The sequence below is a fragment of the Mustela nivalis genome (assembly GCF_964662115.1).
Source record: "Mustela nivalis genome assembly, chromosome: 13".
NCBI classification, from domain to species: Eukaryota; Metazoa; Chordata; class Mammalia; order Carnivora; family Mustelidae; genus Mustela; species Mustela nivalis.
This window is the reverse complement of record NC_139032.1, coordinates 784,466-797,918: the sequence shown is the minus strand read 5'-3', so window position 1 is coordinate 797,918 and position 13,453 is coordinate 784,466. Positions and strand designations below refer to the sequence as shown.

Here is a 13,453-nt window from a genome sequence, read left to right as displayed (position 1 = left end):
GAAGACAGAGATAACGGAGATGGACTTGGCCATCATCGTCCTCACACGTTCTGTCGTCTGGGATACTACGGTTTTGCGTCCACAAGGAAAGATGGCGTCAGGCCTGCACATCTGATTTTTGTCTTCTTTCATGGATATAAAAATGCACATTATACGATTTCTGTTATTGAAATACAGCCTACAACGGGGCAGCGCATTTCCGTGGTGCACAGACAAAGGCGTGTGGCCCTGTGCCGGAGTTCCAGCTTTGGAACACTGCTCTTCTCTGTCCCCGCTTGTCCGGGGCCCCACGTTTCCCGAGTTGGAGCCTGGCTGTAGCCAACGGCCGGGGAGCAGTCACCCGGCTCTTCCCACCCCGCGGGCACCTGTGCCAAGTGAAAACAGTCCCCCAGTGGCTTCCGTGCTGCTTGCCCCAGCCCGGTCACAGACAGAGCCTCCAGAACCCCGAGTCTCCGAGAAACGTGTGCCCTGCTTCAGATTCGAGAGTTTTCTCTCAGCATCCTGCCTCACTTCTCTACAGCTTTGTTGTTTCTAGCAGGTATGTTTTGTGGCGTCCATAACTGGATGTTGGTCACTGTGTAGTTTTAAAAGAAAGACTTTAGTTTTGCTTTTTTCTTCAAAATGCGGACTTTCCCAAGGGCTGAAGTTAACCACCGTGTGCTGCTTCCACCTTCTTTCCAGGAGCTTCTGTCATTGTTAAAACACAGCCATGAGTGTCTAGATGCTGAAATGGTGACTCAAGAAAGTTGCCATCACCACCTGCCCATGCCAGGCACAGCTTAGGGTGGCCCAGGCGCAACCAGCAGGAGCCGGCAGGAGCGCAGATACTAGACACTGAAGAAAGGCACCACGACATCTGATTAATAATTTCTAAACAGACACCAAGACTACCGCCCAATGTACGCAAAAAAGTCAAGAGACCATTCTGTTGAATATATTACACGTGCAAATAGACTAGTTATTAGGAATGTAGGTTTATTTCATTAAAATATAAAGCAAAAGATTCATCCCCCAAGAGAGTCCCGTATCCTTTAAAGCAGCAGCAATCACAAGGCACGTATGTACGAAATACCTCCAGCAAAATAGAAATTAAACATTAAAAAATAGGTTATTCAAACAGACGTTGAAGATCATTTGTTAATATGAACACACACTATAAAAATGGCATTCTTATACATTTTTTTAAACAATTTTATTCCTTTACCTTTACTAAGACAAGAAACAATGGTGTAGTATTTACGCACAACCCCGTGGCACCAGGCACAAACGTTGACCAAACCTGGTTTGCTAAGGAAGAAACAGATCGCTAAAGAACAACTTAAAAACGTTACGTTTGGTGCGTTCACATTTTCAGATATCTGAACTCCGTGAGCTCCCAGGAAAAGTAAATTTCCTTCACTTCGAGAAAGGCTGTAGTTTACATGTCCTCAGGCAAACCCACTCCACAAAAAGGACTACATTCAGGATATCCTAAAACATCAAGGACACGATTTCTATTCTGGGAACATCACAGTGACCCTCTTCCTAGGACAGATTAGAAATCAACACACGATAAATGTGAAGGTCCATTCTATTAAAATAAAGCCGTCCTCGACTTAAATTAGTGATCACTTAAGAAATACAGCGACTACACCCTCCCTGGTTAGGGATGTTAAGATTAGCTATCAGAAATGCCGTAACATCAAAATTTAGTGTATGTAAAAATTCTGGGATTCAAATATATCACAACAGGAAGTTTGTCATAGTCACACAGATGTGTTTCCTCATACATCAGCCGCCGCTGAGCTGTGCAGGGCGAGGGCTGAGTCAGACCCTCGAGAAGCGGGCTGTGCCCAGCCGGACGGCGTCCCTCCAGGCGCGAGTGCGGCAGAGACGTAATTCTAGGAAACACTAAGGAGTGCTGCGCGCTCTGCTACTGGAGAGACGAGATGAACTGAGGCTCCATTCTCGAGCAACAAAAAAGAATATAAAATGCTAGCACAGTAGATCACCTGAATAGCACAGTTTAAATACCAGTTATCTGCGGTCATCAGTTCTCTTCTTGAAAACAAACCAGCTCCTGGGCTTTGAATGTGTTTCCTTCCTAAAGCCAGCCAGGATCCTCTCGCGGTTGGTGGCAAGTCCGCACCCACGCAGCCGGCGGCCACCCCCGCAGGTCCCCGAAGGTCCCCGCAGGCCCCGCCCAGATCACAAGGCTTGACGCGGAGGCCCGTGTGTGTGCTGTGAGGCGGCCGCGAGGCCCCGGCCTAGAGCAGCACAGCCCGGGCCGCCTCCTTGATGGTGCGCGCGGCTCTCTCCAGCTCCTCGTCCGTCTGCTCCACCGTGACCACAACCCTGATGCTGAGAAACAACGACACAGGACATGGTCAGAGTCGTCTCCCGCACCTGCTTCGGCCCGTCAAGTCCTACTGGGAGGCGGCGCGGCCAGCAGCGGGCCTGCCGCCTACAGCCCCCTCCTCCCAGCGCGGCGCGTGCAGCAGGGACGAGAGGGCAGGGCCTTCGGGGCACCTGAGCGGCCGCCAGCGGTCTTCCAGAAGCCCAGCCTGGACCTGCACGTGCTTGGGACTTGTGTCGCCCCGGACCCCCCTTCTCCAGGGCCCTCTGGCTCGTCCCTCTCAAGCTCGTGCTCTGGCCCCGCAAGCACCCGAGGGTCTGGACACCACTGCCCGCCCTGCTAGAAGGGGCACCCGCGAGTCTGACACACTTGACCACACGTGAGGCCCGAGCACCGCCTGCTCTTGGCAGGCTGAGTCCCTTCCAAGCGGGAACGGCCCGCGCCCTCCACCTCCGGCCTCGCCGACCCTGCGCTGCGGCCCCGAGCACTCCCGTGTCTCCATCTTCAGCTCCCGATCCTACATCAGGAGTCCGAGCGCTCCCCTCCCGCGGACGGCTTCTCGAACCTCTCCAGATCTTCCCCACTGCTGCCCGGTTTCCCTTGGGTGGTTTATACGTGTTTGCCAGCTCAAGTGCCACACGGCACTCCGGCCAGCTGTGGGGTCGAGACCACTGTCTGGACACGCCCCTCCCAGGACGGCCCTCGTGGCGGACAGGGTCGGCACAGTGCGTGCAGCTTAGGGGCGTGGCAGACCTCTGCGGACCGGAGCCCAGTCCTGGGGTCTCACACGTCTGGGTTAACTGAGGGAGGACAGCGCGTCCGGGGGGGGGGGGGGGGCTTCAGCATGAAAAGTTTCTAAATGGCTGGTTTAGGAACAGAAACCCGACGGCGTACTGTGTAGTACAGCACACACTCTTCCGTGTCCTGCACAGCCTTCCCAACATCTCCGGAACAGAACACGTCTTATCCCGAGTCCCGAGAGGAGGAAACCCAGGCCCAGTCACCCTGTAACGTCCACCAACCTTGGCGGGGGGAGGCACTTCTCTTCCTTCTCCAGGTAGCGCGCCTGCGTTAGTGCGATGCCTCTGTTCATGCACTGCGGGAGAGGAGGGACAGGTCGGCACCCGGGCTGCGGACACGGGTTCACTGCAACAGGAGCGGACGCTGGGATGCGATCCGCCACCGCAGCGCTCCTTCCCTTCTCCAGTTACAACTGTGAGAAGGCAAAACGGCGACACCAGGACCCCAACCCGAGCAGCCCCAAGCGGCATGACCGTCCTACGGCGGCCTCCGCTCCACGCCGCCCAGGGCACCGCGCCAGCCGTGTGGCTGTCTGGCACCGCGAGACAGGGCCAGTGCCACCGAGACCCCACTTTTAATCTGACTCCATTCAAGTAGCCACAGGTGGCCAGGGCTTTCCATTTTAAGCAAAGCAGAAGTAGGACACGGGGAAACAGTGCCAGCAAAGTCCTGGACACCACCCCGAAGTTGGACTGCACAGTGACACCGGGACGGTCGCAGGGACAGACCACTCCCATCCCAAACACCAGCAATTCCTTGCATTCTGCACCTACCTTCGAGCAGGTCCTACCAGGCTACAAGAGTCTGGAGTCCCCCACTGTCTGCGTCGCTTTTCCATACCACAACCATCTGCCAACATTTTTTAAAAAATTTAAACATTCTCTCTCAAAATAAAGAAAATATAAAAATCACACTGAAGTCACGGTTTATCAGGGTTTCTTTTCAGGAGATGAAAATGTTCTGGAAGGGGAGCCTGGGTGGCTCAGTGGGTTAATCGTCTGCCTTCGGCTTGGGTCGTGATCTCAGGGTCCTGGGATCGAGCCCCGCATCGGGCTCTCTGCTCAGTGGGGAGCCTGCTTCCTCCTCTCTCTCTGCCTGCCTCTCTGCCTACTTGTGATCTCTGTCAAATAAATAAATAAACTCTTTAAAAAAAAAAAGAAAATGTTCTGGAGGGAGGGGGGTGTACAACCTTGCGAGCGTGCTCACAAACACTCGCATTTCTTGGTCTGTGAATCATGAAAAAGCATCCGTCGGAGCCAGGGGACTGATGAAGGAAGAACAGGCATCCCCAGGGCTGGGCAGTGAGGGTGTCGGCCCGAAGAGGGGCCACGCCGTCCGCAGCCAGGCTGCCCTCCCGAGGCCACACCCCCCACCGGAAACCCCCAGCGGCCACACAGCCGACGCTTACTGACGCAACAGCTGGAGTGTGCTGGGGGAGCTAACTCCTGAAAACATCTGGACTGGCTCTGCTCCTAGCCCTGGCCAGCTAAGAAACACAAACCATCGCTCAGTTTAAAAACAGGGTCTTGTCCAGCCACTCAACAAGCCCCTGGCGAGAGCTCTGTGCTCTGCAGAGCTCACTGGAGAGTCTCCTCTCTCTGGCACCGACCAGCAGGGAGGCAGAGCCTGGGGCGCGGACGCAAGGACAGAGCGCTCTTTTTTGCGCAAATGCAGTTTCCAGACTGTTTTGTCCCTCCCTAGACGCCCTGCTCCCGGATTCAGCTCTCATGAGGATTTCCTGGAGACAGCAGGTCTCGGGCTGGGGCCTCCGACAGAGTCTGGTCTCCATGAGCTGTGCAGACTCTAGCCCTCTCTTCTGTTCTCAGGACGAGCAATGCAAGCATGGCCTGTGTATCCGATGCTCTTCTCGCTCACCCTCTGCAGCATCTCTGGCACCAGTGGAAGGAACCCCACTGCTGGGTCTCTCATGGGAACGAGCGCCCCGGCAGCAGGGACGGCCCAGGTCCCGCAGCGTGGAACCAGGGCCGACAGCCGTGCAGAGGGGGCCGGGCGAAGGAGCCTGGAGTGACGGGGCTTGTGGCTCCCGGAGGCTGCTCTGCAGAAGTCTGCATCCGGCCCCACACTGGAAGGCAGCTATGCTCACCACTATACCACCAACGCCCGGCCCCACACTGGACAGTCTCAGCGCACAAGCTCGCCTGTCACAGAAGCCACTGTGACGGCTCTGCCTTGTACGCTGTGTCCATTAAGCTTGCACTTAATTTATACACAATTCTGGTGCTGCACATAAGCACAGGGAGGCTGCACTTTCTCTCAGGTCTGTATGTACTCGAGTGACATGGTGGTCCAAGTGCCGAGGTGGTAGAAGGTGTCTCTGGGATGTTTCATCCCGTGCGAGGGCGTCTGTCTTTCCTCACGCTTGCAGAGCTGAGCCCAAGGGAACGCCTGTGGCATCTCTGCACTCGGAAGGGGAGAGTCGCCGCAGCCTCACAGCTCACCATCTCCCACACCTCCTCAGCGGGAATCTCAGAATCTGCGTCTACTTTGGTTTTACAGACGACCGACTCCAGAGGGCCTGCGTGGAGCCCTCCATGGTGCATCTTTCTAAGTGACATAGTTCACACTGTGGGACGCAGGACAGCTGAAGCAAGCTGGGAAGCAGAGGCTGACGTCACCTGCGTCTCCATACTGAGCAGCCACGCGACCAGGGACAAAGGCATGACCACATGGCCACAGCCAGGCAAAGGGACACCACAAAGGACAGCCCTCGCCCTGACATCCAGTGGCACAGGCTCAGAGCAAGAGCCCTTGGAAGGAGCGTCAGGACGAGCAGGACAGGGAGGCAGAATGCAGCTGCTTTCATTCTCACATGCGTGCCAGCTGGACCGAAGAATCAGGTACAGGCAGGGCCCCCCAGCACCTTCCGCGCGCCCGCGGTGCTGCCCGGCCACTTCCGACCCTCCGTGAGGGAGGGCAGCGGGCAGCCGCGCGGAGCAAGTGAGCGGGGCCGGCTCCGGAGACGCGGCTCTGCTGAGCACGGACGGGCACGCGGTCTTCCCCAGAGAGGCACTTCTCAGTTAATGACGAAGTTACAATTAGTGGTAAAATCACCTTCGGAAGATATTTAAATCGACCTCCAAATTAGGCCTGGTAAAGGAGCGAGTGGCCTGTCCTCCTTTCTGGTTACAAGACTACTCTGTCCTGTCTCCGGGCCACGCTGGGGGTTCAGCCCAGACAGCTGGCCCCGCTCTGCGGGAGCGTCGTGACTCCTGACGTACCCCGCGCCTGTGCAAGCCTGGCCTGGACTCGCCAAGCGCGGGGAAGGCTCCCGGTTCGACGCTGAGACACGGCGTGGGTTCCGGGAAGAAGAACTACATACTTACGTGATTTACAATCTCCTGAAGCAGTTTAACGTCTTCTTCTCGAGACCCGGTGCTGTCTGTTAGCTGCAGGTGAAGCGCCGGAGAAAGGGGCTCCCCCACCACTTTCAACCCAGCAATGCTGAAAGGAAACACACACACAAGCATTAAGTCCCTTCTGGGCACAAGCATGTCCCACACCTAAGTAACCGACCGACGCCGGCGTTCCTGGCAGCTGGTGGCTTTTCCAGGAAGCCTCACGCGGCGGCTCCAGCCCCGAGAGGGGCAGCTGACATCCGCGCTCCTGCCCGGGGCCGCCGGTCTAGACCCTCCTGCAGGGCGCTCTGGGAGTGTGGCTGGGAAGGCGATCGCTGCCCCGCAGACGCCTCTGGCTCACTCCTGCAGGCGCTCCCTGCGCCCTGGCCTGCAAACCTCTACTCCTCTGCCCCCTCCCTCTGCTCTGCAGCCGGTCAGGAAGCCAGGTCCCGGCCTGAGGACCACTCCTGGGCCTCCCTCCCAAATCCCTCCTCTAGGGAAGCGTCTACACCCTTGTCCCTATCGCGGTTTCCTTCAGGACTCCCTAGGATCGATGATGTGCCTCAGTGACTATTTTCATCTTTCTTAGGACTTAACAGCACAGACATCTGTAGCTTCTCAGGTGGGGAGAGAGCGCTCCTTAGGAGTGAAATCCTGCATTTTCAAATGTTCACTATAGATGGCAAGAGAACCGCAGCACAGGTTCATTCAAAGTTCATTTGTATCTGGTACTAGTAATAGTTTGATTTTCGACTCATCTCCTAGGCTACAAATGGTGACATACGACTATTTGAAATTGAGCTAAACATTTTTAAAATTTCTTTAAAAAAAGGCACTTTTATTTACTTGAGAGAGCACCCCTGCACGAGCAGGGGAGCAGAGGCAGAAGGAGAAGCAGACTCCCCGCTGAGCAAGGAGCCCGATGTGGGACTCGATCTCAGGACCCTGGGATCATGACCTGAACTGCCCGCAGACGCTTAACTGACTGAGCCACCCGGAGGCCCCGAGCTAACATTTTCGATTGCCTCTGATTAGCCAGCTTCACTTAGAAGGCTCTGCTTCTCTCTCAGAATGAGATTAGCACAGAAGGTACTTCGTAGCACATTTAGGACTCACCAAGCTCTACTGAATGACTACCGTGCGTCAAGCATCATGTGAGATGCCAGAAGCCAACTTCAACTGCCTTTAAAACCACCAATGAGCACTGCAATTTGTGTCTCCTCTCCTTAAATGTAATCAATCCTACTAGGACCTTTCAATAAACCAGGCTGCAGAACAGGCTGCAGATCAGTGCCCCAAAATACACCGTAATCAAATAGGGATTCACTCCAGAAGCAAGCATGGTTTAATACCAGAAGAATCCTAACAACGTAATTCAGCAAAAATCTATGATTTTTAAAAAAGCCTTGAAATCGAGGAATAATTTGATAAGTACCATGTACAGAAAACTTTCAGTATGACATTTCATACTTACTGAGGAAATGCTTTTGTACTAGGAATGACGGGGGCATCACCCCTGTGCCAGAAGATGTCAATAGTGTGTTAGCGACCTACACCAACGCAGTAAGAGAAGAAAAAGAACTAAGATGTCTGAGAAGCTGGCAGGAAGACAGAACCACAGGACTCATACGCATCATCACGAACAGAATGAAACAGACCACCAGGCGTCTGGACAGACTGCTGGACAGCAGATCGTGAGGACAAAGTGCAAACTGCAGAGAAGACTGGCTACAAGGAGAAGCGACAACGGGCAGCTTGAGGAGAAGGCGGGGTCTTCGAGGGAAAGAGGCAGTTAGGAGACAAGACGGTGGAGTGTACCCAGTGCTCATCAAATGACTCCGGGAAGGGTGACAAAAAAGAGGGGACAGCCAAAGGTGCTGGCCCTTCATGCGGAAGCGCTATGATGGCAGGAGACAGCTTCTCCAGGTGTAACTCGACGGAAGACTGGTTCGGATGCCCGTGCGTGTACGCACTTGCGAGAGAAGAGGAGGGAGTCTGAGGGAAAGCAGTGGAGCCCGGCGGGGCGCGGACGGCGCGGTGCGCGGACGGCGCGGGGCCTGGAGACCGGGCGGGAGGCAAAGGCAGAAGAGCAGGGAAGGGGCGGCGGCGGCCGCACGAGGTGCACACGCTGACACCACTACACAGAATGCAGGGCCCCAAGTGACTCGAACATGCCGTACTGTGCTGGCATATGAATATTTTATAAACCGAGTAACTGGAACCAACGCGAATAATACCTCCTAGCCATAAATCATGCAAGAAGAACTTTTGTTACTACCGTGTACACACACCCAGAACGTTAATCATTTCTGCCCTTACTTTATCTGGAACAGCTGCGATCTGCTCATTTACTCACTGTCCTTGCCCTTTAGAAAAGCTTCCAGCTTCCACATCTGTCAACAGGTGGGACTTTCATGACTGAAAAGACATGTTTGCACCGTAGGAAAGGCAAAGGGAATACCTCGGGCGACGTGAGGTCATCTGTAAGACCAGGAATCTGCACGAAGGTGTGACCCACCTGAACTTTTTTCTCCATTCCAGAGAAATCTTAAAGAGTTTCTCTTGTGTAGTTAAGACAAACACAAGTAAAAATTCCTAAGGTTCATTTCAATTCCACCTGTTTTTCTTGTTTTAATTTAAAATAAAACTTAGTAACTATTTTCCAAGAACTATGGCCAGTACGAATCCACTGTCAACTAATTCTATAGCATATAATGATATCATTTTATCTGTGCAGATGTGATATAATAGTATCATTTTATCTGTGCAGATGTGACATGATATCATTTTATCTGTACAATGTGATACAATGGTACCATTTCACCTGTGCAGATGTGACATAATGACATCATTTGATCGTTACAGATGTGTAGCGATTCTCCCACGTTCACCCGAGCGTGGTAGCATGTTTGGTGGTTATTTTCGCCTTTGTACTGAATGTATCACTATAATGCCAGTGAGCTTGTCCCTTTTTTAGAAAAACAAAGTCATGGTTCTTCAACCAGAAATGGACGTTCCGGCTCCAAGCCCACAGACAAATCTGACTGAATGCCGTTTCTCCTTTTTCAGTTGTAATTCAGTTGAACTGATCTAAGCCTATTAAATATACTCAAAACCAAGAAGGTGACATTCAAAAATTTTCACTAGTTGTTTAAATATGGTACAGACAGACTTTAAGTTGGTTGAAAATATAGAAAACTTACCCTTGTAAAGCTTTATGAATTCGTTCGCACTTTTCCTTCAAAACTAAAAAAATACCTGCATGGAAAAAAAAATGCTCTTGATAGTGTATCTAGAAGATCTGATATTACTAATGTAAAAATATTTTTCAAGATTTTTAAAGTTCATCAATAGAAATGCTGCCAACCCTCCCGCAGACCACTAGCACACAGACAGGAACACTGCTGGGGCCCGAGCCCTGGTCACCGGCACACGTGTCCTGGCAGCTCCTTACCCAGTATCAGCAGAATCTGGGAGGAGGTTTTTCACAACAAAACAGTGGCTCTTGTTCTCATCAGATGCTACAAAGAATCTGGCTAATAAAAGGGTACAAATATATAACTTTCTGGACCCTTAACAATTTGGTAAAAGATAAACACTGTAGTAATGTTTTCTATCTTCTCCTTGATATCTACATATTTTATCCATGGAAAATAAAAAAAAAAAAAACTAAAATATCTAGCAAGAGGCAGGAGCGCCAGGCCTTCTGAGAAGCAAGCTTATGAATGTGCACCCAGAAACACTCGTAGTTCCTGATTCTCTGAACTAAAACTGTTAAGAACTGAGGAACTTTAAAAATTCTAAATTTAGAAACACCAGGTCAGGCTCTTCATTTCTGTTTTAGGCTTTGTGAGGAGTGTGGCTGCAGCCTAAAGGCACATCTGACATTTAGTCAAACTGGCCCCGTAAGGGACCTTTAACGGTTGGTAACCGGGTTTGGCCGTGGTACCAACTCGTGAGTCAAAGGCTGAAGGGAAGAAACCAGGCAAGCTGGGATCCAGCAGCGCACTGCAGCTACCTTCTCCAGTGGTGACGCCCAGAGCCGCCCCTCCTCCTGGCACCGCTGCCCATCCTGGGAGCCGGCCCTGCTCCGGCTCTGGCTCGCCTCCTGGGCGGGGAGCAGCTCTACCGGATTCCTGAGGCTGCATGAGGTCTGCACCGCCACTCTCCCTGGGAATGCCGGGCAGCGCCACGCGGAGGCACAGCTCTGGGAGGGAAACTTTCCCTCTAGCGAATTCCTCTGAGAGCACGCCAGCAGCCTGGCTGACGTCACTGCGGTGCCTGGTGTCCTGGGTTCGGACGACCGTACCTGGATTCTCCTCCATGATATTGAGCGCCTCGATCGCAGCGGCGGCCAACAGCGGCGGGAGTGAGGCTGAAAAGCAGTACCCCTGGCCAGAAAGGCGCTGAGAAGAAACGCACAAGTTAGAGACACAGATATGCTGCTCTTTTTTTTTGGCTAGAAACATTAACGGCCCCAGATCTGCAGCATCTCCGACGGGTGTGTACAAGTAAAGTGCTAGGACCCACACATGCACACAAGTTACACTTGTGACACAAATAAGACTTTCTTAAAAAGGGAGGTAATTTCGAAAGTAAATACTGAGCGACTTTACTAACAAATCAACTTTTAAATAAAAACTGTGGGGAAGTAAGTCAGAATGAAATTCTGTGACTGGAAATCACATGCTGACAACTTCTCACCACGACCAGTGTGACCACTGGTTTCAGTCGTTGCTCGTTTTCCAAAATGAACCCACCTGGTGGTCAATCACGAACGACCTGCCGCAGCAGAAACCTCCGACGGACGCGAGGGAATTCTCCATGTTGGCGCTGATGAGGTCGATATCATCGATCTGCCAAGAAAGTGGAACCGCAGTAGTCATTCCTCAATTTAAAAAAAAGTTAAAGACAGACATCCAGCCTGCAGAGAAAGGTTCGCATTGATCAGGTCGACATCTCGGGGAAACAAAGCACCCACCTGCAAACAAAGGATAAACCACACAAAATTCATCGTTACAAGGAGAGATGTTTCGAAGTGCACCTCTGGAAAGGGGCCCACTTTGCTCTTTTTGGCCATTTCATCACGCACGCACGATTCATTCACAGTGGCAGGAGAGAGCAATTAAAAGAAGATGAAATCCCAAACTGCTTCATACAAAACATATTCAGAGGAATAAAATAGTGGCCCAGCTGGCCTTCCCTCGGAAGGTGCCTGAGGTAACACAAACTAGTCGATCAGAGTTTGAGCATTTTATCCCTACATTCAATTTACTTTCAACTTTTCAAAAATGAAACCAATTACTCTGTGCCCTGTGGGCTCCCGAGTCCCCAGCGTCTTCTCAGGCCCGCGCCCCGCGGACTCTCACGTTCTGCAGCAGCGTCCTGTCTGCACCCCGGACACGTGGCAGCCATTCAGAGTCACTCACTGATGGCCGCGATGACAGGTGGTCTGAGTGCATCTGGGGGTTCCTGAATGGCCCACACACCCAGCAAGGAAATCTGTGCATTCTTTCTAAAACACCTCGTTATGAAATTTCAGTCACACAGTAAGTACAGAGGATAGAGAAACAATTCTCACCGCCAGGTTCAGTAATTACCGGCTCGTGAACCACCGTGCGCCTTGCACTGCCCTCATCGTTTCTCTGCAGCAAACCCCAGACTTCACACAGTTCCAGCTGTGAACGTCTCAGTGTGCACTTCTAAAGGACATGGACCTTTCCAAAACCACAGTCACAAAACTACTCTCACACCTAAAAAGTGAAAAATTTCTTAATATCGTCACATACTCTGTGTTCAAACACCTGTCTCACAAAGCTTGCTTTCTGCAGGATTTGCTGGAATCAGGACCCAAATAAGGTCCATATTATGCACTTTTCCTCACTGCATTTATCACCAAATGTCAGTCTGTCTTTGAGGAGAATGTGTCAATCTCATTCTGTGTGATACTCGTCCGGCTCTCCATTTTTCTCTGGACCGTACTGCTGGTGGGATATAGGTAATCTCTGATGATTTTTCATGTTCTTCAGTTCAACTTCTTCTTCTTCTTTTTTTTTTTTTTAAGATTTTATTTATTTATTTGACAGACAGAGATCACAAGTAGGCAGAGAGGCAGGCAGAGAGAGAGAGAGAGAGGGAAGCAGGCTTCCCGCGGAGCAGGGATCCTGATGCGGGGCTCAATCCCAGGACCCTGAGATCATGACCCGAGCCGAAGGCAGCAGCCCAAACCACTGAGCCACCCAGGCGCCCCTTCAGTTCAACTTCTTAACACAGGTTGCAAAACTTTTATGCACAGGATCTGCAGGAAAGTTCCTTTCATCCCCACCGGTCACATAGTGGTGGGTGAAGACAGGTCCTGCGGACAGGCTGACATTGCTTCCCCGGGGTTCCAGGGGCACCAACCATTAAGGTGGGGCAGTTGGGGCTCCTTTCCCATCAGCAAGAGAACACGTGCCCAACTCACTCCAGCCGGCTGGAACCTCGAGCCTGTGCATCGTCTGTGCCGGCACTGCTTCTGACTCTCTAAAGAAGGCACGGCTATCTAACACCCATAAAGGGAAATAACAGGATTCAGAATTATAACTACCAGAAAGTAGATCATTCCACTGACACCATGGTATTTTCTAAAGGATGACTTTAGGGAATTCTCATTGATTTTAAGAAAAACATGTTCAAATGCTGCCGAGTCAACAGACCACAATGCTGTGAGCAGCCACCGTGAGCTCACGGGTCCCGCCCCAGACGAGAACTTACACTGATCCCGAAATGCTCGGTGACGCCTCGGCCGTGCTCCCCCAGGACTCCGAACGAAAGGCTTTCCTCCAGAAAGATTCTTGCTTTGTATTTGTATTTTAGTTTAACCTAAGTGGTAAACAGAGCACAGCTTTAAACTATTGACGATCTGCGGACTAAACAATATCCTGGGAAGACAGACCTAATCCTAAAGCTAAAGTAGAGAGGA

General features: G+C 51.9%; 1 protein-coding gene across 3 annotated transcripts in view; it reads right to left on the bottom strand.

Moving 5' to 3' along the window:
- Nucleotides 1–958: 958 nt before the first annotated feature.
- SPTLC1 (serine palmitoyltransferase long chain base subunit 1) overlaps nucleotides 959–13,453 on the bottom strand; it is a 44,694-nt gene continuing 32,199 nt past the window's right edge. The window contains exons 9-15 of one of the 3 annotated variants that reach the window (XR_014302173.1): nucleotides 13,246–13,353; nucleotides 11,253–11,348; nucleotides 10,802–10,898; nucleotides 9,696–9,750; nucleotides 5,268–6,598; nucleotides 3,358–5,219; nucleotides 959–2,340 (exon numbers count right to left, since the gene is read on the bottom strand). Coding sequence is in view for 1 of the 3 variants with exons in the window: in XM_082696494.1 (XP_082552620.1) it covers nucleotides 2,247–2,340; nucleotides 3,358–3,431; nucleotides 6,481–6,598; nucleotides 9,696–9,750; nucleotides 10,802–10,898; nucleotides 11,253–11,348; nucleotides 13,246–13,353 (642 nt within the window). In the remaining 2 variants the exon portion in view is untranslated. Of the gene's footprint in view, nucleotides 2,341–3,357; nucleotides 5,220–5,267; nucleotides 6,599–8,310; nucleotides 9,222–9,316; nucleotides 9,751–10,801; nucleotides 10,899–11,252; nucleotides 11,349–13,245; nucleotides 13,354–13,453 lie in introns of those variants that run through there. The other 2 variants (XM_082696494.1, XR_014302174.1) reach the window with 2 other exon arrangements.